General features: G+C 35.6%; 1 protein-coding gene across 1 annotated transcript in view; it reads left to right on the top strand.

Moving 5' to 3' along the window:
• Positions 1-25,349, top strand: part of LOC149075420 (USP6 N-terminal-like protein) — a 52,854-nt gene that overhangs the window by 16,409 nt on the left and 11,096 nt on the right. The window contains exons 2-13 of the mRNA XM_089242713.1: positions 9,055-9,165; positions 9,419-9,575; positions 12,064-12,106; positions 12,269-12,349; positions 13,553-13,660; positions 13,754-13,863; positions 13,995-14,043; positions 17,068-17,133; positions 20,138-20,192; positions 22,966-23,126; positions 23,455-23,554; positions 24,974-25,215. Of these exons, the coding sequence (XP_089098839.1) occupies positions 9,162-9,165; positions 9,419-9,575; positions 12,064-12,106; positions 12,269-12,349; positions 13,553-13,660; positions 13,754-13,863; positions 13,995-14,043; positions 17,068-17,133; positions 20,138-20,192; positions 22,966-23,126; positions 23,455-23,554; positions 24,974-25,215 (1,176 nt within the window). The 5' untranslated portion in view covers positions 9,055-9,161. The remainder of the gene's footprint in view (positions 1-9,054; positions 9,166-9,418; positions 9,576-12,063; positions 12,107-12,268; positions 12,350-13,552; positions 13,661-13,753; positions 13,864-13,994; positions 14,044-17,067; positions 17,134-20,137; positions 20,193-22,965; positions 23,127-23,454; positions 23,555-24,973; positions 25,216-25,349) is intronic.

The raw sequence follows: 25,349 nt of genomic DNA, 5'->3' as shown, positions 1-25,349 counted from the left end.
AATCGATATCAACTGTTAAAATTTTGAAGCAAATTTAGGAGTTCAATTAATATTATTACTTAAAAAATATATCATATTACAAATACAACACCACCACAACAGGCAAATTGCCCAACGAGGTGGCTGACTTAAGAACATCATGGATCCCCGAGCCCTTTTTTACCCTACCTACGAGCCCTACCTACTACTGCTACACCACACATGCACCCCGCCCACAACCCCCCGCGGAACCCCCAACGAGGGGTTGTATTTGTTTTTTTCACAGAATTATTCAAAAACCAGTCACCCCAATTCCAATCGAACAGTTGTGTTTTTTATTTGATAGGTGGCAGAATAGGCTCGCTCTCTCTCCAATTTAATGATGTTTCTTAATATAATACAGTAAAACCCCTCTTAACGAACACTAGCCCTTTTCCCTAGAATAATAAAAGTATACATTTCTCAAACCCCTGATTAACGGTCATCCCTCTTTTACGGACGAATTTTTTTTTTGTCCCAAAAGTGTCCGCAAAAAAGATGTTTTACTGTACGTCCTGTACTGTATAGTTGGTTTGCTGTAAGGCATATATTTTGAGGTTCATAAAATTTTATTTTTACCCGTATGTTGGTTATGAACAAAAGAAAAAAAGCACTAACTAAGGTTTAATAAAACTAAGCCTTCCCTATGCTCAGTGAAACAGGTCAGTGCAGGTGAAATAAAAGACAATATGGCCCCATCTGGAAGAAAGCAAAGTTGGAGGGTACATTTGATGTAGCAATAAAATTTTTCCTTCCCCCCAAGCATTTCTGTAATCATCATGACCCACCCTCCCATCCTGGAGCCAGGCCTCCTCCATAGTGAATTTTTAGTGTAAAAAAACTTCCGACAACTCAGATAAACACCCCATAATTCAATGATTATCATCATGATTATTTCAAGCATTTTAATGATTATTTAAAAACACATGCCAGAGTTCTTTTACTGGAGCTCTGGTGATGGTTGTAATCAAAGCTCTTGATTCGGGAATATGCCTCCCAATAGGATTTGGGAAGTCTCCAACCTCTCGAGTCCCAACCACGAGTTCAATCATGCACAGCACGGAGACCCATGTTCCCTTCCAATCCTACAGTAGGGCTCCTAAGTTGAGATCTTTAGTGGGCTCTCGGGTGAGTTTCTGCACAGCTTCCCCTCCCCCATTATGAACTTATAGTGTGAAATAACAATTATGAGAATAATCTCTGGCCCCGTGCTGGAGTTCTGCCAGCCCCAGCCCCTTGTAGGGACATGCAGGGATCTCAGTTGGATAGGGATTCTCTACGATAAGATCTGACACAATGATTTATGACAATAAATATGTATATGAGGAGCAGAGATGTACGCCGACTAAAAATTAAAAAATCGTTCAATATTTCGGTTTAAAAAAAATTATCGAAAAAGAAAATACCTTCTATATTTCTATTTTAACCAATTTCTGTTAATTTGAATGCTTTTTCAAGGGTAATAACTCAATTTCTCGGGAAGACAATTTATCTACCCTCCCCCCCTCTTTCAAAGATCGATCCTGCGTACCCCCCAGATTAAGAGGTGGTGCCTAAGCTCTCTATCACTTTGCTATGATGCTGAGACGGCAGTAGGGACAAACTTTTTTTTGGATAAATATTCAAAAATTTGTTCCATAGAACAGCCTCATCAAGGGTTCCACTGCACAGCCTTATTAACCAACAAGGGTTCTGTGAGCAACTCTACGTTGGAAACCCCTGACTTAATGGACCCTTTCTAATATTGGAGGAGACATTACGTAGCTGCCAAGTCGCCCAGATTTCTACTCCCTCACGGACTCCCGAAAAATTCTCATACCTCCCGAATTTCAATCGTGATTGTAAAAAACCCCTACTTTTGGGAAAAATATTTTCCCAAAGGTTTTATCGTCACTTTTGTTTTTTATCCGCGAAATGACTTCACAAGTGTGAACTAAATTTTCGCCATTGTGTTAAATCGCGAAAAAAATATTTCATTTTCGTGGGGGGGGGGGGGAAGCTGAAATTCAATTCACCAAGCAGCCAGCGTCAATCCTGCCTTTTGACATCTGAAATCGACTCTAGATGACGTGTATCTTCATTGATTACACAGCGATTTTTTTTTGGTTGACAGGATTTGATTTGGGAGTAGTAATGACATGTAATTTAACATAGTGGTTGGCGATGATCGGTTACTTGGCGATAATCAGCGATGGTTTGCACGATATCACGTTTTTTGCAAAGGGAAAAATCCCTACAGTCACTTTACTTTTCTTAAAAAATCCCTATATTGTTTTTAAAAATCCCTTTTATATTTATTTTTATACGGAAATTTTTGGATCCAACACACTACGCGAAAATAACCTACTCGAAAACCTCTTGTATAGTCCTCATCCTCAAGGCCAACAATATTGCATTAATCCTAGAATACTACATATAGGCAGTCAACATGCAGTTTTTATCAGCTTTTTTTTAGTTAATATTCTAGGGTTACTAAAATAAATCTTCCTAATTCTCATTCTCCAGAGTTAGCAGCTATTACAACCATCGATTCCGGCCCCAGTTATCCCACCGGCTAAGACGCCAATGTATGTGATATTTTAATCAAAGACTAACAAATGTGTCAAGGTAAAGTTGAATATAGTTAACCTATGGAAAATTCACGCTCTTCACGCGAGCGAATGTCACACTCGTTAACCTAAAAATTATATGCAGTTGATTTTCTATCTGATGCAGACTCTGTAGGAATATCTGTAATTATATACAGTAGTACATACAATAATAATTTCGGAATAGTGTACTTACCCCCTTCGTTAACGACTTTGTCCCGCTAATCACTTGGATGCTAGTCTCACGCACGAGCTTCATAGCACATTTCGTTGCATTTGGTGTAAACACCGTAGTCTTCACCATGTCTGGTGCTTTCACCGCAGTTACAAAATGATGTATAACTTACTCTGCGTTTACGTCCTTCCGCCATTGCACGCCTTACCTTGAACCGATATTGTGGATTTGCTCCACTGATCCAGTGGCCGGATTAAAGGCAAATAAACGGTGAATAATCAAACTTCTAGCGGGTTATTGCACGGTTATTGTTCGTGGAAACCAATGTCGATTCCCATGAAGAGTGCACCGTTCGTCGCAACATTCCCATAGCTTTTTGTTCCCCCCCCCCCCCGACACGTCTCCAGTGCTCTTTTCATTTGGCGTGCCACATTTTAATATACTATAATATATCATTTTCAGACCTTAAAGCGTGTCGGTATGACCTTATGTGCGTTTTTCGTGCATAAAAACAAATACCATCCGATGGAAATGAGACAGTTTTTTTTATTGGTTAATGTCACTACCGCTCGTCAGTTGGAAAGATGACCTTGTAAAAAAAAAGAAGTGAGTTCTTTGTTCTTTCATTTTGAAGGTCTTAGGTTGGAGTAATCGTTCAAGAGTTTGAACTTGTGCAATATTATATCTGTCGAAGGTTCCGTAGGGCATATACGAGTAACTAGTGACTCAGAAAGTATGTCTCCAGTGATAATGTTATCGCGGGATTTCAAACACCTGTATCAGATTCAGTGGACATGAAGAAAACATTGGGGGCTGAAAATGATGGTCGTCTCGTATATACGGGACTAAAGCGAGTGCGCAGGAGGAAGAAGATGCATTGCATTGTTTTATTTCAGACATTGTTGGGCGGGGGGTGGTCAGCCCCCTATAAAATTTATTGACTGGGGGGTCTCAAATGGCCTCCCCTAAGTTCCGGTGCTATTGTGAGATTAATGTAATAGTTGTAATAAAGTTACGAATAATTTTTACATATTAGTTATCTTAAATTTTTTACGTGTTATTGCACTTATCGTGTAGGTGCATTGTATCATCCCGAATTTTACAGGACAGACAAATTTTGTCCGTAGTACTCGGCTCTTGGGAGGGTCGATTTCTAAACACCCCCCCCCCCCCCCTCATGGATCCGCACTTGGTGAGAGCTATTTTTATCTTTACAGCAAAAACAGGTCTTTGTTCGATTTCAAACGGTGTCATATCACTATTGAAACCTGATGAGGGAAATTGCAAGCCCTGTAACTACGTGCAGCTAATTTTGTTTCTCCTTCACATTCTTGTATTTTGTTGTGTATTGCCTCTCAACCTGATCTGTAATTTCAACGCCACAACATAAATAACTCTGCATCAACGATTTTTTTTTTTTCGAGTTTAACGCTTTGAATATCTCTCATTCACTTCAAATAAATTTGGCATGAAACAGATACAGATAAATTAGTTCAAAAATTTGATTGTTAAAAGTTTTTAGGTTGAACTTTGAATGTGAAAAAAAATGATGGGGGGAGAAAAGATGGTAAAAAAAATAGAAACTATTCTTATATAAAAAAAAATGATTGTGCCTAAAATTTTTGAGTTAGCTGAAAATTGTTATTTTTTTTGTTCAAACACGCTTTCAAACTCCCCCCCCCCCCCCCCTCTCTCTCGCAGAAAGGCTTACGTCAGCTACTAGAGAAAATACAAAAACTACTTAACCTCACAAATGCACCTCTTAAAACATTCCTATGAAGAATTTCTATTCACTATTCGTCTCATCCCTACTGTGATACACATGTTATGAAAACGCTTGTTTGGTTGGTGTTAGGTAGCGTGCTTGTTTACAGCATGCTCTCCTCGTATATACATTTTCTAGGACCTAGTACATCCCGCGGCCTGCTTGTTATAGGTATACTTTTCATGTGTGTTTCATTTTCTGTATGTGCCACACTCCATACTTGATTAATAATAAACCTCTCGATGAGTATAAAAAACCGTCCGTCCAGTGTATTTTGTACTGCTTATTTATTTTGTTTTAAAAGTAGGAAGCAGAGCTGGGCGAATCGACTACTGTCCGATGAGCCCAGGGCATGTAAAAACTTTGACCGGGCATCTATTTTTTTGTTTGCCTGTACGTTGTAAGAATATCATACTCCCATTCTTTAACAGTGATATTTCCGGAATGACGAAAGCGTAAAGGGGCGTACAGTAGAAAAAAAAAATTGTATATATTATTGGGGCAGCATTTCTGAAACCTGGATATAACGATACTCTACGGATCATGACAAAAGGTTTTCGTTATCATTATCATCAGACTCCGCCAAATTTATGCTGTTATTGGCGTTGCTACTATTACCATAAAATGCATTTATTAGCAACAAAAAATTCTAATTGATCGGTTGATTGATAAAATTCAGTTAGTTGTTTCTTATTGTAAAGTTGTTTATCGCACAATACTTTTGTGTGCAATATAAAAATAGCTTCACGGCAACTTCATTAAAATAGGATGTTTTACACCCCGGCCCTATTGCTGACCAACCATTGACTTTGTTTCAGTGTCCTCAAATAAGTTCATAAAAAAAATCCACACTAAAATGGGGCAAAACTTTTTTGCTTTAAGCTTCGTCATTAACTGTCCGTCACATTATCAAGTTTCGGAATTGAAACCTATTCAAAAGAGCTAAAGAAAAAAAAAAGGAGCCCACCAGTAACAAAGCTTCCTAAATGTAGTATCTAGGGAGCTTTGCCACTAATCATTTTTTCTCTTCACTGGTGGGCCGAATAGAAAAGCTAGTGGGGGAAAAATCCCCACCAGTTAACATGTAAAAAAAAAAGCTTGACTCTTGTTGACGTGAGGCACAGCCCACTAAACAATTATTGAATGTTTAGTCGCGGCCGTGCGTGTGGAGTTTCCACAGTGGTGCTAAAAAAATTTTAAATATTTCCCAATTCATCTTGAGCTATTTGCTTTATAATATCTTGTGGTAATTAGGCTGGCAGCTGTATGCGTATATCTATTGTAGAGGGCCGGAAATTGTTAATACTTTTCATGATGCTGAAATTCAGAATTGATTCAAACGTATCGAGCAGAAGAGAAATTGTTGACATTTATTTGCTCCTTCCCCCCCCCCCCCCCTTCTTATCTATCTTTGAAGATAATTCTTTCAGGTGTGGATTTATTTTTTGCTGTAGTAGAATTTTTCTAAGAATCTTATCTACAATTTTGCTGGGGCGCGATTTGTTGCGCCGCTACCGAGATGAAATGTAGAAGGATGCACACAAAAGAAGGGGTAATTGCCCTCTTAAATCTTCGCTGGAAGGAATTTCCATTCCTTGGTGCTGTGTTTGTGTGTGTTATTGGGATTCCGATGTGGCCATTTGCTTTGTTTCGGTGACGTGGATTCGGGACATTGCAGTACACATACACACTATGTGAAATATTTATGGCTCAACAAGAAACGTGTTGAAGATTTTCTGTCTGGCTTGTTTTCACTTTTTTAATGCTTGAAGTGAATCCGCTGCCGCCGCCTTTCAGAACATTATTTCCCGTTCGGGAAGCTATATTTGGAAACGGTCTTATTTTTTTTTAATGCGTTTTTTCTTCGAAATTGCGTTTTCTTTTTCCCCCTTTTAGTTGCCCAACCGGAATAAATGCTTCCTTTTGTTCATCGCTTTCCCGCCTCTACTATTTGTTAATGCAACCATAGCGTTCACATTACCTTTCATTGTGAGTGGTGTTAAAAACCTGTTAAATTACAATCAATTATAGTTACGGCCATGGATTTGATGCTGGCACACTATAGTTCGCTTTGTTTATAGAGTAGAGGTTCTTGAATAATTCCTTTGTAAATGAATACTGAATGTGATTTTGAGATATTATTGAAAAAGTGATTAATTTCTATGGTTGCCAGCTGCCCCGTACTTAAAAGAAATGTCCTAGTGTCTTGAACTTTTCGCTACGCTTTCTGTCTTGTGTTCCAATATTCAAAGGAAGGGGGCTTAACTTTGAATTATTCATAACAGCTTTAAGAAAGTTTATTCTGTTAATGTTTAAATATTTTTTTATTAACCCTTTAAGCAGCACAGCATAAATCGGTAAACCCTCTTCAAAATGCATGCCATATCTTTTTGAATAAAGTAGGCTTTCTTCCTATTTTTTTAGCAGGGGGAAACAAAGGAAAAGTGTTTCACTGAGAGACTAGCTTAACAAAATGTTTGGGCTTGTCAATGCTAAAATAAGAGGCTTTCAAGAAGGCGAGATATCTCGTCAATGCCGCTTAAAGGGTTAAGGGGGAAATTAATTATAATCTCATTTTTTAACGGTTTTAAATGGTTTTTATGATTGTTTTTTTAAGTCAAGAGCTGATGTACACCACGGCGAACTCAATTCAATGTGTGGGGTCGGCCTCGGCCGTGGTTATGCCAGTGCCGTCTTAACGCATGGGCAAGAGTGGAGGGGCCTCATAAACATGAGATCTGATTAAAATTTACCAGGTAGGGCCTCAGAAAATCCACTTGGCCCGGGGCCCATTATGCTCTTAAGACGGCCCTGGTTGGTGCTGCCTCTTTATTCCAAGAAATATTTGTCATTTTTATACTGTGGCAACCCAAAGCGTTTCAGGTCACAAAGTCATGATCACACTGCATAAGACTGAGGCTGGATGTGCCACAATCTGAATAATATCTACAAATACATAATATACATATACATGATACACATAATATACATATACATGATACACATAATATACATATACATGATACACATAATATACATATACATGATACACATAATATACATATACATGATACACATAATATACATATACATGATACACATAATATACATATACATGATACACATAATATACATATACATGATACACATAATATACATATACATGATACACATAATATACATATACATGATACACATAATATACATGATACACATAATATACATGATACACATAATATACATGATACACATAATATACATGATACACATAATATACATATACATGATACACATAATATACATGATACACATAATATACATATACATGATACACATAATATACATATACATGATACACATAATATACATGATACACATAATATACATGATACACATAATATACATATACATGATACACATAATATACATATACATGATACACATAATATACATGATACACATAATATACATATACATGATACACATAATATACATGATACACATAATATACATATACATGATACACATAATATACATATACATGATACACATAATATACATATACATGATACACATAATATACATATACATGATAGAAAGCCTCTTATTTTATCATTGATAAACCCAAACATTTTGTTAAATTAGTTTCTCCTGGGTGTTTAAATTTCCCTAACTTATCCACAAACAGCCAAATTTTCAGGATATCTTAAAAAGACCATGGTGGAAAGATTTATGCAATAAAAAAAAAGTTAAATTTTGTACCACCAGGTGAAAAGTGGGTCTTTATTGCATTTTCACTTTCCCAAACTACTCAGACCTATGTAGCGCCCGTTCAGGTGGATGTATTCCATTGAATCTTGGTATATACGTTATATGGACCATGGGAAAAAGAAAATACTATAAAAAGTGCCACTTTTCACCTGGTGGTTGAAAATTGAACTATTTTTATTTCATAAATCTCTCTCCCATGGTCTCATTTAAGATATCCTAAAAATTTGGCTAATTTGTATGCATAGTTTTTGAGGAAAAACTACTCAAAATATGGAAGGAAACTTTAATTACAAACACCCTGTGCATAGTATTTATGTAACTTTGAGCTGAATTGACAGGCATCGGATCAGAAATTTAAAAATTGACATCTCTTCTTAAATTCCCTCTTTATTCTTAGCCTGGGCCATCCTAACACATGGCCCGTGAGTTTGGGTGCATAAGTAGCCTTCGTGATTTGGCAGGTGGTTCTTCCAACCACGTAGGAGCCTCAGAATGTCACTTTGCCCTGGAGCCTTATGATGCTGTTAAAAAAAGCCAGACCTCTAATAATTTGATTCCAGTTTTTTGTAGATAATATGGCGCAATCAAATATAACTATTATCACAATTTAACATTGAATATTTTACCACATTACGAAGTATGTGATATATGAAATTAAAAAAGTTGTGTTTATTTAAAATTTGGTTTTTTTTTAAAAAGTTATTCTTATATATATTTATTTTTTGTTCCTATTACAGTGGTCCTCATGTACCGAACACGGCGAGAAGACTGGTATTTGGCTGTATATAGCTTAATAAATTAGTGAAGATGTGTTGGATCTTCCAAAACTTAGGAATGATCCATAATGAGTGAGTTACGATTTCTGTTGAAGTTACCCAGAGAAATTGTTCCATTTACATCAGTTGTTGTCTGTATTGTTTGGGATCCCCTGAATGGTAAAATTAGAATGATCGTTCTACATGAACTTGATGTTAAATGACTTAGAAAAATAAATCTTAATAGAGTAATATAGAATTTTTTTTTACTCCATTTCATATGAGTCAAAGTTGCTGTACTGTTTACAAATACCATGTCTATAGTTTAAATACATAAATCTTACAGATGGTCATTTAGATGACTCCAAGGATGATGCTGCTGCTGAAAGAAAGGCTATAATAGCCAAGTATGATGCTGGTAGAGTCAAAGGAAACGAGATCCTCTCTTGGGAAGATCCTGCTTTGGAAGTTTACCATGTCACAGACAGATATGGTTTCATTCAGTAAGTGACTAAACTTGCATCTCTAAAATGGAGGAAAAATCTCTAAAAAACGGTCATAAGAAAAACAATGTGTTATATTTGTATGAGAACAATTACTTCAATACCTACTGCTACTTAACCAAACATGCACCACATGCATATCCCTCTATGGAATTTCCAATGAAGTGGTACATGCCAGAATGTGCATGTAATGTTGTGAACATAACGTGAAGTTGGTTTCTATGTAATGCTTGTTATGTGTAGTGCTGCCATCGATTTTTCTAACTATGAGTAAAGTGTAATGATTGAAGATTTTACCATTGCAGGCCTGTTGCTTTCTGTGGCGAGACTCTTTTCAGTGCCTATACTACTACCCAACTGTACACATACTCCTCCTCTATGGAATTTAATCCAATATACTGGGTGTATGTTCAGGCTGTAAAAATCACTTTTGTAAAAAAAAAATTAATTTTAAACTTTTAATTTCTGTTTTCTTCATGGCACTCGTCATTTATTGGGTAATTAATTTTATTCCGGGAAATTCCTGGCTGCTTAGCACTTTGACGAGGCCAAAGATGTTGCCCATCGTTGGTTATTATTTCTACGAAGGAAGAATAGAAAACTTAGTTTCCTGAAGTAACAAGAGGACTTAAATACTCGTAATAGCATAATTTGTGTAAAAGTAGTTTTTAAGGTCAGTCATAACTTGCAATTGTGGAATGTCACCATTTTAATGCATCTTAGCAACTCTTGGTCTATGAGAGGTCACTGATGATCATAGCAATTAATATTCATTATGTAATATTTGTAGGGAGGGGGAGGGCTCAAATGTACTTCTTAATCCATGGTCCTATGATGTAGTGAGTTAATAATGCTTTGATAAGAAAAGCTTAGTTTCCTAAAGTGAAAAGGGCCTAGATAATGGTATAATTTGTGTAAAACATAGTTTAATATCAGCCATTACTCGTAAAAATGGAATGTATCAAACTGAAATGTTATGCTTAATTTTGTTACCAAAGCAGTTACTTACTTTATGAATACACTTCATACTTTTCATTAAAAAAACATTCTCATATGCTTGCAGACTTTTTTTATATTTTTTACACATAAAAATGAAAAGTCTTAACCAATTTCATTTTCCCAAAATAATAAGTTTTTCCTCTGTGATGAGATTAATTATCAAAAGTCAGAACTTTTCCCTAATGATGAATATGTTAACTAAGGCAAAAAAACAATGTATGAACAGAAATAATAATTTTGAACAATAGCTTGTTTAAATCAGCAAAAGTATTAAACCTCATCAGAAATCAATGTTGCTAAAAACTTTGTGACGCAGCTACAAAGAAAAGTATGGCCGAATCATCAGCATGTCTGTTGAACATGTATTCCATTATAATTAGTAGAGATTAGTTTTTCTGAACCCAAAGAGCATTGAAATATTTGAAAAAATTTGATGAACGTACTGCATGAGAAGTGTGACCATATCTCTAGTAAACAACTGCACTTATAAATTCTGATGTTCGGTATTTTACATGGCATTCCTGTATTTTTTGGCTGTTCTGACTTCTTTATACACAACTGCCCCATTTTTTTTAAAACGAAACTCATTTGAATTTGTAATATTTACTAATTGCTAGTTCTAGTTGCCCTTCATTTCCCAGCAATATTTTTGTTGACAATTCACAATGTTCCACATTTTGCTGTGTTTAAGATCCCAATTTTCCGCATTTTCTCAGCGGCATTTAGTCAGCTAGTCCTCATGATGAATTCTTTATTTCTTTATTTTCATGAAATACGTTTCTGTTCACTGCACCATTAACACCATTTTCAACACGATTTATTCCTTTCACCAATTTTGCACTAATTTTCAAATTTGCCATAAATTATATATTGCTTGCTACAATTAGTCATATCCTATATTTAGGAACCCAATTTCCAGTATTTTTTCTAGATGAAATAAGGTTATCCCCAAGTATGAAGGTCTAACTTTTATTTGAACCCATAATGATATTGCCAATATCAATATTGCAGCAGTTGAATAATTTTTCATTTAATTAGAATTCAGTTATCAAGTTTGATTGCAGACCACCTGTGCTATCGTCACTGACCATTTCTGGTCTGTGGACCATAGGTTGAGAAATGCTGGTATAGATAATATTGGCCCTTTTTTTAAATTGATGCATCTAATTACCTGTAAATTTTAATTTATCAATGAAGGCTCGACCCAATTGTATAGGGTAATTGAGGTCTAGCTTTATGTGCCTACTTGTATGCTCATACAGGCCCATCATTTGGGGGGGGGGTCAGGGGGAGGGCTGTTGCCCCCTGGCTTTTGAAAATATACTAAAAATGGTATATATATATATATATATAATTATAAATACATTGAGTACATGTTCTTTGCCTCCCCCCCCCTGGAAAAAGTTGAAATGACGGCCCTGTGCTCACATATATTATAAATTGACTGTATTTTTATTAAATAGTTAAAAAATTATTTTAAAATTTGCAGTGACTCACGGCTTCCAGAAAAGCTCACAGCATATGAGGCCAAAGTGAGTGGATAATTCTGTACTTCATGCTCAAGTTATACAGGTGTATGACTTTCTTGTATATGTATTCATTGTTATGCTATGTAGTTTATTGTAGATATGAAAAGAATAGCAATTTATCATTCAACATATTGGCAACATTTTTTTCTTTTGCGTTTTTGTTAGGTTAGAGAAGTGGAAAAAGAACGGCTAAAGAAATGGATAAGGATGATCAAAGGATGGGAGGGATATGCTGGCACCATCAAAGTTAGTCTTTTTCATCCTTCTTAATTCCATGTCTTATGCATGTAGTAGAACCAAGATCAGTGGTTTTCAAAATATGAGGAGCCCCTAGAGCCATCGCTAATCTTTGTCAGGGGCACAAGCTAGCAATATTGATGTGTGCTTGTTAGGTGTTCGAACAATTCTTTGTAAGACTGTGGAGCCGTGGATAGAGATCTCAGTTTCTTTAGTCAATCTTTAGAAACTGAACGAAATAATCAAATAACAGAAAATAATCAAAACACCAACTTTTGGAAAATCCCTTATTGTCCAGGCTCTCTCAGCCAGTAACTGAAATTACGGCTCATGATGTCGCGTATATCTTTCTGAATTATCATGATATTCAACTGGAATTTTATATAAGTAGCAGCACTTATATATCTGGCAACCAAATTATGAAGAAATAAAATAGATATTTTTTTTTTCCTGTGCATGCCCAATTAAAAATTATTCACTGAAAATACTCCTATCTCATTGAATAAGAAATTATCAAACTGTTTATCTCTATACATGGTATCTCATGTATAGCGCCAAATTTTCTGTGAATTTCATAAAAATTGGTTGAAAACTCTGCGTGTTATAAGCAAAAAAGCATACGATGAAAATTGGCATTTTTATAGAAAACATTTATATCTTCGAGAATATATGTACTATTCTCACAGAAATTCACAGAAGTGTTGTACACAGTTGGTACAATATTTTGTGAAAGTTACAAATCATTTGCCAGTTCTTATCATGCAGGGTTGATCAAAAAAACTTTCTTATTCAATTTTTTGTCCACCCCCCCCCCCCCAAATGCTTTCGTGACTAAATTTTCACTGGAAATTTTGAGTATGAACATAAGGTTATCACATGATCAAATTTCAGAATGGTTTTGTCCAGTATTTTTCTAGTAATTCGTGAAAATGTCTAAACTACAAAAAAGATATATTTTGTAAACATAGTGTATGTGTGGTTCTAACATATTTATGTTGTCAGAGTTATGCTTGTTTCATGTTGCCTTCTGCCTTCAATATTTTGTATCAGTTGGACTACTGGTTAAACCTGAAAGAATGTTTTGAGCATATCTGCCCCCCTTCCCATCATTTGCATTAATGTTTAACATCATGAATTTAAGGTATGTGCATTCTGTAAATTTTTTGCGGAGTAATGTGTTCTCTTTCTGAAGTGTTAATATTTGTTCTTCAGCTCAAAAAAAGAGTTTACAAAGGCATACCAAATCAGTTACGAGGTGAAGTTTGGGCACGCCTCTTGGGTGTTGATCAGATTATGGTTGAACAGGAAGGCAAGTATGAGGTAAGAAAATTTGTACTGATAAAATCCATATGGTATTGCATGAACTACCATGCTTTTTTTAATGTACTTTTTTTGTCTCATTATTTCCTACAGGAAATGGTTCTTCAAGCTCGTCATTTTTCGAATGATATCCGCCAAATTGATTTAGATGTAAATAGGACCTTCCGTAACAATATAATGTTCAGGGAGAGATATGGTGTCAAGTTAGTTGATAGATTTTGTAACCAAATAATTTATCATACACTAAAAATTTTATACTCTTTTTTTTTTTTTTTCAGAGGAAAAATATTGTTTTTCGCTTTGTTTCAATTAATTACGGTATATTCTTTTTCAGGCAGCAAGCTCTTTTTCGTTTGCTGACAGCATATTCTGTTTATAATTCAGTAAGTATAATTAAATTAATTTTTAAAATTATCATGAACATGTCAACTTTTTTGATAAATAAGTTCTTAATTCATGTTCAAAAATAATTTATATATCAATGTGCGTCAGACTGGCATCTGGCTCCATGAAATAAACTTCTTTCAAGATGCTTAATTTCTGGCATACAGTATCAATAATTGGCATAAGTTCATGAGAACAAGAGGGAGATCACATATGCACATCTCGTTTGACCCTAGTTTTTTTCTCCCAGGATCCTGCACCTACAATACAGCCACATATCACTCGCCATCCTCTTCAAGATACCAGGGATGAGTATTTAACCTTCTCAGTGGCAATTATGAGATATCTTGCCTCTTTAAAACTCTTTTATTTTAGCAACACATTCCCAGAGGTCTCTGTGAAGCAGGCGTTTTTCACAAATATTTTTTCACATACTTCCCCCCTCCCAACTTGTCAGATCAACTGCTTTAACATCTTTTGTTCAAAGTTGTTCAAAACTGCAGCTTTTGTTCAAAGTTTGATAACAGAAGGAGAGAGACTGGAATTTTTTTGGGTATAAATAATAGAAAATGTGCCAAGTATTCTTCTTCCTCATTCTCGAAGTTTTGTAGGGAAACACTTTTCTGCTACACAAAATCTCAAAAAAATATCATTCTTGAAAAAAGGTGTGGTATTTTACAGATGATTTAGTGATTTCCTTTGTGCCAGTTATAATGCAGATCAATAAAATTTTAAAAAGCAATCAAAAGGTTAACCAATTGAGAAATGATATCTCTCTCTGCTAATTATACAAAGTACAAATGACGACACCAAGCAAAGATGAGTTTCAGAAAGAAAATTCACATTCCTCCTTTGAGAAATCGAACCACCAACCTCTCACAGTCCAGGCAAATGCTCTGCCATTAAGCTATAGAGGGCAGACATTTTCTTCCCTTGGAGCAGGCCCATAGCCAGAAATTTTGTTCGGGGGGGGAACCAAAGTGATGGAAAAAAGATTGCCAAATCTATCGTTCTATTTTTTCAGTCATTTTCTCACGTTTCGGGGAGAAGATCAGACCCCTCGTCCCCAGCCCCATTTGACCATTTTTTTCCATTTTTTGGTAATTTTCTCACATTTTGGGAGATGAGACCAGACCCCCTCAAGTCCCTTTCGCTACGAGGTTGCCTTGGAGCATATGTTTAAACATAATATATGTCTATATGTCTTTTTTTTTTGTAAAAATTTTCTGATCTAGTTGACAGAGAGGAAAGTGAATTTCTTTTCGAAACTTATCTTCGCTTGGTCTAGTGATTTGTGCTTCTGTTAACCAATTGTAAGCAATGGTCAAACTAGAGATTTGTATTGTTTTGTTTGAGGAAGAAATTTTTATTTCTAGACGGATTCACTTTCACTCAAAATGGACACAAATTTGGCCAATGACCTTTGACCCAAGTAAATTAGAGTACAGTCACATCTGTGTGAAATGAAAAAATAGCCAACAGATATTATACAGTGAAACCTGTCTTCAATGGAATCAATCGCGAGGGACTGAGATTTTTTTCCATTGAGCACAGGGTTCCGCTTAATAGAGGTTCAATTGACATAATGCGTGAAATTATGTAACGATCTTGTATGTAATTGAAGTACAGTATAATAAAAATAAATCACTTGAAAATTAACTAATTAGTTTAAATGTGCATAAACTAATGCACATTATTGACTCTGTAATTACTAAATATTTAGGTCTTCACAGCATCTGTATGAAACTTCATCCCCACACTGTTCATCTGAAATGACTACATTTGAGTTATTTTTTACTTTCTCTAAAATTTTTAATGAGGGTGTCAATATCTGTCGTGTCAGGTTCAGTTTGTACATTGTCGTCTATGTTTATGTAATCTTCAGCACCAGGACCATAATTAGGATTTTTGTTTGGGGGGGGGGGGGCAACATGATTTCACTGTCCCAACCACTGTAAAAAATTTTAAGATTTTCCCACATAAAATTTGCCACTTCCTAAATTTTGCCGTCCGAGCAATTGCCCTTCCCCCTTCATCTCCCTCTGATTCCGGCCCTGCTCAGAACTTGCGATCATGGAAAGTAGCTTGCATACAATTTTTAAGTCATTGTATATTGTTTGAAAATCTTACCATTACTCATTTCTTCCATAGAAAAGCCTGCTTTACAGAAAAAATTTGTTACAATTTCAGAAAGCAACTGTTTCACTACATGTGGCTTTTCAAAAACCACAGTATCAAGTACGGCATTGGTTTTTATAAAGGTAAGGGCGGGTGAAGTAGAACTCACATTGGCAAGCAATCATTGCATTAAAAATTTTGATAGAAGAACTAATATTTTGTACGTTTTTCTAACAGTCTAAGTGTTCAAACAGTCTAAGTGTTTGTGTGAAATTTTCCTTTAAAGGGTGCACGTTTTGTTTCCATTTCTGCATTGGACAGGTTCCATTTAATCCAGGTTTTTAATGTGTATTTTGGCATTGAAATCATAGGACCATGATTTTTTTTCTGTTAAAGACAGGTTTTTGCTTAACACAGGCTCTGTTGAAGACAGGTTTTACTGTAGTATTCTTTCAAAAAACATTGCTGAAAATTACTAGATTACTAGACGCCCCCTTCTACTTCTGCTGCACAAAGAAGATGTAAATGAGATGTAAAAAAAACATTATCTCAAACCATGAACTTTTTCAATTTTCCGGTCACCCCCCTTTCCTCCTCCACCCCAAACTTAACACCTGGAAATACAGAGGGACGACTTTACTTTCACCTTACTGCAGGCATAAAAACTGCTTATGGATTTTTAGACATGAGAGAAAATTTTGAACTTTGCTTTCTACCCTCCCCTCTTAGAATTTGTTTTATGAATATGTTATCTTGATAGAGCGTTTTGAAATTTGAATGTTCCTACAAGTTTTTTTATTGAATTTTTTTGGGTTACAAGTGTTAGGCTTATATTGACTGTAATTATTTGTGAACTATATTTTAAAGTGATTGTGTTTTTTTTCTTATTTACTTCAATTACTCAGGAAGTTGGTTACTGTCAAGGGATGAGTCAAATAGCTGCATTACTGTTAATGTTTATGAATGAAGAGGCAAGTTTTATATTTATCAACTTTACTTCATTGGGCATTATTTTGTATATCGCATTGTGAACAAGAAATATATTTCCTTTTTATCAGTGGACACACAATTCTAATTTTAATAACATGATCTGTCTACATAACTAATGAGTTATGTTTTTGAGGGATTAAAATCTTTTGATGTGAATACATCTTATAAATCGCACAATGTTTGAACATCACAAAAATAGGTCAGATTTTGACTATCCAAATATCTTCTTGACAACATATGCAAAGACAATGTTCAATATTTCATTGGGAAGATGAAGATTCAAAGTTTCTAGGGGTAAGAGTTTATCCATCTCAGTATGATGTCATCAGATTTCTCACAGTACAAAAGGGCAGTAAGGGCAGCTTTTGACAACGGCCTGCCAGGAGCAGCTCAAGGGGGGGAGGGGTGCAAGGGGTGCCGGCGCATCCTAGCGGCAGTGTAGACTTTAGTTAAGATACCAAAATTTAACACTGTAAAAATTCACGTAACATCACGCTTTTGAGTCGTACCTCGACAAAGGAAACATTGAGCAAATAGACACAGCGCCTCTGACCGTAATACCAGTAACAAGAATGTAAGCTATCGGAGAGGCTCGAGACAAAATCTGTACCCATGCTGGACTTATTTTGTGTGCCTCCTGGATCCCATAGCCCCTGCATCTGACATCAGAGTGTAACGTTACCATTTAGGCCCCGCCGGAAATAGTCCTTTTCTAGTCATTTTTATATTTTATTATCTTTAACATTGATTCTGGGATCGATCGGCGAGATCATGTGCCGCCGATCGGCCGCCATGTTACGATCTTTTGCGCTGCCAGATGCCCATTGTCATGCAATATTTTTTGGTTCATGTGAATATGTAAATTTTTCAAATGTTACGTCGATTCTAGCGCCGCAGAGTCTCGATACGGATTGGTTCCGGTAACGCGAGATGGGGAAATTTTCCCTTATATGCCGGTAGTGTGCAACGAACAGTCACGTTGATCCTTGAACGTTGCTCGTTGGTCCTTGGACGTTACATTTCACTTCGCCTCGTTCCAGCCATGAATTGATAATATAGCAGGGTGCCTCGGCACCGTTCGATCCGTTGATCGTCCTCTTCATTTAGTCAAAAGTCACTCATCCTGTGTTGAAGTGTCTAATCCGTTAAGGATTATTCGTCGGGTTCACTTCTTCGGATGCTGTTGCATTGGAGCCTCCCCCTCCCCAGGAGACTGCACGGATAAGTCAAGAAGTGAACTGTTCGCGTTCGTGTGACAATGACATCCAGAGGGCTGTAATCGATGGGCCGATCGGGTGGGAACATTTGAAATCTGTGATATGTTAACGCTAAAACTCTAAAGCAAATTTACTGTTGGCTTAAAATGTTGTAAAATATAAAGATTAGCGCCGAATTAAAAGTCTTAAGAAAACGAAATAGTTGTTGAATCATTGATGTCATCTGTCTAGCAAAATTATTTTGGAAGATAAAAATAAAATCCGGGAAATAACGTTACAGCGTTACAAGGGACCCCTAGGCAGGAAGGCTGGAATCTTTCCCACTTTTGCGGGATCCAATCCAGATTTTCCATGGGGGCCCCTTCTACAGAAAAAAATAAAAATCATAAGGATTTAGTCCTGGGACCCCAAGCTGGAGCCCTGTTAGCAACCCTTGGGGGTCATGCCCTTCCCTCACAACTTATCCAAACAATTCCTAACAAAAAAAATCACCTTTTCATCTAAGATTTTGCGCCCCTCCAGAGCAGACAGAAAACATTTTTTTTTTGGCCAATGAAACTTTTTTTACCCATTCACCTCGGATTTAGCACCCCTCTTAAGCGCTGCCATGTGCGACCGCAATGGGTCGCATAGCCAAGTGACGCCCCTGTCCTCTATCACAAGAGACAAGAGTGCATTTTGGTTCCTTCACCCAGAATTTGTTCCAAAATAGTCAAATGAAAGTGAAGGAAAAATTCAGCTTCTCACTTTTCGGCCCTGGAAGTACCAGAAACACCTTTGAAAAAATTTCTTAATAAAAATAACCTAGTTATATATCACCTTTACAGGATAAGTGATGATGCCTTACAAAAATAGGTGCTATTTCAAGGATAAGGCTATCTAACATTATTAAGAATGATAAAATAATTTTGGAACAAAAAAAAAATCTACTTCAAAAGCAGAACGTATGGTCATGCACATGTCATTCGCGGTAAAAAATGATGTGCAGTTTTCTTCTGAAAAAAAAATCAGGTTTATCTCAAGGTCCCCTTCACTGAAGCCTTGTCGGGCTCCAACCATGGTTGTGTCATCTTAATGCTTTTGCCCACCCAGGCACAGTCTGGGGACCTCAAAAGTTAAAACCAGTTAAAATTTTCAAGAATTTTCCAGGTAGAGCCTCAAAAAAATCACTTTACCCGAGGCCCAAGATGCTCTTAAGACAGCCCCGGCTACCAAGGTCACCATTAGGGGTGGCATATGAGGCTTCACAGCTGGCAAGCTCGAGCCACCCCTGCGGCCTGCTGTCATCTTATGCAAGGTGTCATTGAATTTATCTTATCAAGTTCTACAAAAATATAGGGAAGTAAAAGCCACAATAAGGAGCATTTGAAAAAAAAAAATTATGGTGTAAAAATTGATTTTTTTTCCTTCAAAATAATGTGAGGAATTAATTTTTATTTTAAACATCAAAAATTATTCAAGAGTTTAAAGCAACTTGTTGGGATTCCAAAAAAATTCAAAGTTGCTAATGCTTTACTAATTAGTATATTCTTTTTAAATCCTTCAAACTTGCAGCCATGTCTCGATAGAACCTTAATTTTTTTTTATTTTTAACTTTTTCCCCATGGAAAATGTTGACATACATAGGGAGAGAGTCTCGTTTGTGAAATTATTCTCATCTTTAGTTATTCAATAATAATAAATGTGATGTCAATTGATGATTATTTGCTTTTCGTCTTAATTGATGGTAAAATGGGAGCGTGATCTGAACAATCTTTTTTTTCTATAGGAAGCATTTTGGGGGCTCTCAGTTTTGATGACTGACAATAAACATGCTATGCATGGTTTGTATTATCTTTGTCATTTTTTTTTTCATTCATTTTATGCATAATTTTAAGTTATTATAATTTTCTTGAAGCTGATATAGTTCTGGAACTTAATTTTTTCTCATTACAGCTTATTCATTTAATAACTTTTATGTTGTAACATTTTCACAAAGTAGGCCTATTTCTTACTTTTGGTGGTAATCGATGAGCTCTTACTAACAAAAGAATGGTGGTTACTAGTTAATGCCTTCAACTCAAGCAACTGATGCTTCAATTCAGAAGGCATTGAATCAATCTCATTTTGCCAGTATTTATAGCAGACACTATGAGTAGGGGAGAAAATTTTTTAACAGTTTTTATGATTTAACATATGTCAACACAGGGAAGGTAGTTCTGTGGCACCTGAAGTGCCACATGTGGGCAAAAAATGTAATTATTTTTTTGTTGATTTTTGCATTATAGAAAAAAAAAATTTTGTTCTTTATATTTCCATAAACCATTTTTGTCATTCTACAACAATACTTTTCTAATTACTTTTTCACATTTTCTGTGACTTGAATCACTCAGTACTCGGTAACAATTTCACTATTCATATAATACAGGGGTTCTCAAACTCTTTCCACCTGTAGTGCCACTTTCCCTAATCAATGCTTATCTGTAACTCCCCACAGTAGTTTAACAAAGAATCTCTCCAAAAGTACTTTGTCAGAGCTGGCAGTACTAATGAAGGTTGGCGGCACACAGTTTGAGAACCCCTGACATAATATGTTATTAAATAATGCAAGCCACAATGCGATGGATAAGGTGCTAGTAATAGTCAGTTATTGGACTGTAATCAGCTGTAGGACTTTTCATATAACTATACCGTTCTTAAAATAATTTTTATGTAATTCATGGTATAAAGAACAGGGGCTTCACAAATCTCAGGTGACATGGTGAATAAAAAATCATCACTAGCAATTAAAAATTTTCTTTGTAATTACTAGAGATATGACAATTTTGCAAATAAAAAGTTTTTGAATCGGAAATTTTGCATTTATTTGCAAATAAAGACTTTGAATTAAAAAAATTTCATTTTTTTGTTAAAAATGACACAATTTTCTTTTTCAAGTATGATTACAGCTATTTTTAAATTCATTTATTAGCTGCCCTTCAAAGTTCGAGTTCATTTTTTTACATTTGTTTAATATTATTTCTTCACAGTGCATGCACAGTACAAGCATTCCTCCTGAGAATTTTGTAATGAATTGGTATATGCAAGAACATGGTTTGTGTATGTATGTGGGTAGTTCTACATATTTATGTTGTTGGAGTTATGCCGGTTTCAGGTTATACTAGAGTGCCATTTGAAGTTTGCATGACATAAGCAAAAGTCTATTGGTTTACCACTGGAAGTAGCTGTTTGTTAACACCATCATTTCAATCAATGAACCCATCTCGCGTCACATCTTTTAAAATGGTTATATGATTATAAACGAGCAGCAGTCCCCATTGAGGCAGAGATGAATTTTCTTCTTCAAATCATCATCTTTAATACAACCAGTCTTTTGAGGAATCTTGTATTAACAAGTGGAGAAGACATCTTTCTATACATATATGCCACCATCTGGTAGCCTATGTCATTCACAAGCTATTAATTTATTGCTGCAGATGTCCATGTGCAGAGCCATTCAACATATATATGCATGCTTATATATATATATATATATATACACTCCAAGGAAGAAATATTCTATCTGTTTCTATAGCTTAGGGGAGTAGAACACTTGTCCAGAAAACAAGAGACACGCGTCCCCGTGGAAGCAGAGATGAATTTTTTTCTTAAAACCATCATCTTTAAATATAACCAGTCAGTGTGCCTTGGGGAATCTTGATGAAAGTGTTGTTGTGGCTTCAGGTGACCACAATATCTATCTGCTGGTAGTCTTCATTCATCTCATTAGATGTCGTATGTAGAGTCAAGTTATTTGAACTACTGCTGTCTTTAGCATAATATTGTGACCTTCTTAAAGTCACCATTTTCATTTGTTGAAATTTTTGTCTTTTTTCAAAAAGGTTTTTGACTGGCACTCACAAGAATATTTCAAGAACTTTCTTCATAAAACTTGTGTGAATGAATTGTTTGATTGTCCTAAATTATTGGTTACATAATTTTCTTGCAGAACTAAGAAGCCAAAGTCAACTGAAATCCTATTTTATGAGCTAGAACTTAATTTTAAAAATTAAAGAAACGTTACCTGAATCAGGCATATATCTTGCAAAACAATCGTGTATGGTGATCTACTGTGTGCAAGGGAGCATTGGCTTTTGAAATATATAATAGGGTGCATGGTGCAAGTGAAATTATGCCAAATTTTCACTTTGAAAACTGCAAATTATTAAGATTTTGCCAAATACGGGTAAAAAAATCTCATTTTTGTATTTCTTCATTGAAATCAGCAAATTTTGCATTTGTTGCATCTATTTCATAAATTTCTTACATGTTCTTAGTGAATAATGAATTGGAGTCTCAGGTCAATATAAAATTTTGGGAATTCATGTCAGCGTGTCTACCACCAATGGGTCAAGTCTCAAAAGAGTAAAAAAAGGGATTATTTCAGGCATTTTTTTATTTGAGGGGGGGGGGGATCAATATGCTTGGCTACTAAGAAATTTTGCTGGCACCTAATTTATTTGTTATTTATTTTATGTCAAGTCCTTGAGTTTCAGTTGTGATATTTCTTTTTTTTTTTCTTCTTTGAATGAAGAATAACTTGCACAATTTAAATTTCTGTCTGCATCTTTCTTTTAGGTTTTTTCATTCCTGGATTCCCAAAACTGAAGAGATTTCAAAATCATCATGATAAAATATTGAAGAAAATGTTGCGAGGACTGAAGAAACATCTTGACAAGTATGACATCCATACCAGCCTGTATACCTTGAAATGGTTTTTCCAGTGTTTTCTTGACAGGGTAAGTGATTGCTTTTGAGTGATTATTCAGATTTGGCAAGAACATCACACATACCTTAGAGATGCATGCATATAAATGAAAACACTTTTTGTAGCATGTAAACAACTTGGGAATTTTTGAAAAAAATATGTTTAAAAGGTGCTTGAGTAGTTAAGTAGTAGTATTAGCAGTGTTTGAAATAGAAATAGTAAGAAGAGTAGGAATAGTAAGAATATTTTTGAAGTGCATGGGCATCCACAGAATTTGCATTGTATATAGCTAGATCTCTTGAGTTTTATTATCAAAAGTTATTTTTTGCATTATAACTTATTATAATGTAAACTTGCAGGTTCCATTTTCTCTAACTTTGCGTCTGTGGGATATCTACATGCAAGAAGGTGAAATGATGCTGACTGCGATGTCATACACTCTGATGAAGCTGCATAAAAGTATGAATTCTAAAATATCTTCACATACTAATTTTCATTTTTACTTTTTCAACTATCTTGATTTAACTATTGTTTGTTTCTATGAAAATTCAAAAGATAGTACACTTGTTCCTTGGTATTACACACAGTATCCGTTGCAGGGGTTACGTTCCGGGAGTCACAGAAAATGCGGGAAAATCTGCGAATTAACACAAACCATGAACTTCCGCTTTTTTAGACATCTCTCTGTACTGCAGAAGTAGAAGGGGCATCCAGTGATTTTCTGCTTTGCTTTATGAAAGAATGCCGCAACCGACAAAATGCTCAACGAGGTGGCCGAAAAAGATGTCTGTAAAAAATGGTGATGTCAGACATACCAAAATACAGCAGCCCAATATAAAAGCATATATCATGAAAAAAATACTATAGATACACTGCCCATGAAAAAAATTATGGTCTTCTTATATTCTGAGTATGGATAGCTTAATCGATTTATCCCAATATGTTTATCGTACTTCTTTTTAAAAGTATCAATTGTGTTAGAATTCATGACCTGTGGAGGTAAACTATTCCATTTATTAACAACTCTATAGAGAAAAACTCCCAGCAACACCACAACCTGGAATTGTCCCTTACAAAACGATGCTAGTGTCCCCTTGCCTAAGCAGTCAATTGACGGTGTATTAACAACTCGTCCATCCTATCCATCCCGTTGGAAATTCTGAACACTTCGATCATATCCCCACCCTCGACACCTGCATTCCAACAATGTAAACATATTCAAGAAATCTCTTCATAGCTCAAGTCTTGCGTGCCCACAAGGGCATGCGCAGCTCTTCTCTGCACCCACTTCATCCAAGTCCATGTCTCTCTGTAGGTATGGTCTCCAAAACCTTATGGCATACTCCAGTCCAGGACAAACTAAACCTTAGGAAAGCGGAAGAATGATTTAGAACACAAAAAGAACAAAAAATAGAATATAATGCTCAGTTTTTCACCCACCACTGAGCAATGTAAAGAAAACCATTATTTCAGAGATATTAACCATAAACATTCATGGAAAAGAAAAAAATTCCTGAATTTGCCAATCCATATCCATAGAAGCAACATTAGAATTAAAACAAAATATTTAAATTTTATTCTTGAAATTTTTCTGGCATATGTGTCGAAAGTTTTGTTTTGTAAATTGAGTTTGAAATCTCTCACCTTCATTTTAAAAAAATCAAGTGCTTTCATGAATGGGAAATATTTTTTTTCCAATTAATAAAACTGATATTCCCTCTTGGGAACATTGACAGTTAAAAGGTTAAGTGCAATAAAGTGAATCTTTTTGATTGGTTATTTTTTAAAAAAACTCAAGGCAAAACAAACACACATTGTATTTGAACATATTTAATGTTTGTCATGCAAGGTTAGTTTTATATTTTATTATTGTTATAGAGCCTCTACTGAAGATGGACATGGAAGAACTTGTAGATTTCCTACAGGTTAGACTAGAGCAAGATTTTGGTTATCGTGACGATGAGGCTATAGAGGCTCTACAGACTTCCATGGAGGAGTTGGACAAGAAGAGGCTTTTATACCCAGGGCAGGCTCCCTTAAATGAGCTTCCACAAAGACCTTTTGGCCTGATTCCCAAATCGTTGTCCATGAGCAGTGTGGAAAGTATGGCAGTGCCAAAGGTAATCAAACTCATGTATTGTCCTACTATTTTTATATTAAGAATGCTGAGTAGGAATATAAATAATCTAATACATTGTGATAATATAGGCATGATAAGCCTTTATGTCGGCATGAGCCGTTGACTGCAGCAAAA

Source organism: Pholcus phalangioides, unplaced genomic scaffold (assembly GCF_987345545.1).
Source record: "Pholcus phalangioides strain wild (caught in Gottingen) unplaced genomic scaffold, Ppha-v1.0 ptg000015l_1, whole genome shotgun sequence".
NCBI lineage: Eukaryota > Metazoa > Arthropoda > Arachnida > Araneae > Pholcidae > Pholcus > Pholcus phalangioides.
This window is presented reverse-complemented; position numbering and strand designations above follow the sequence as displayed.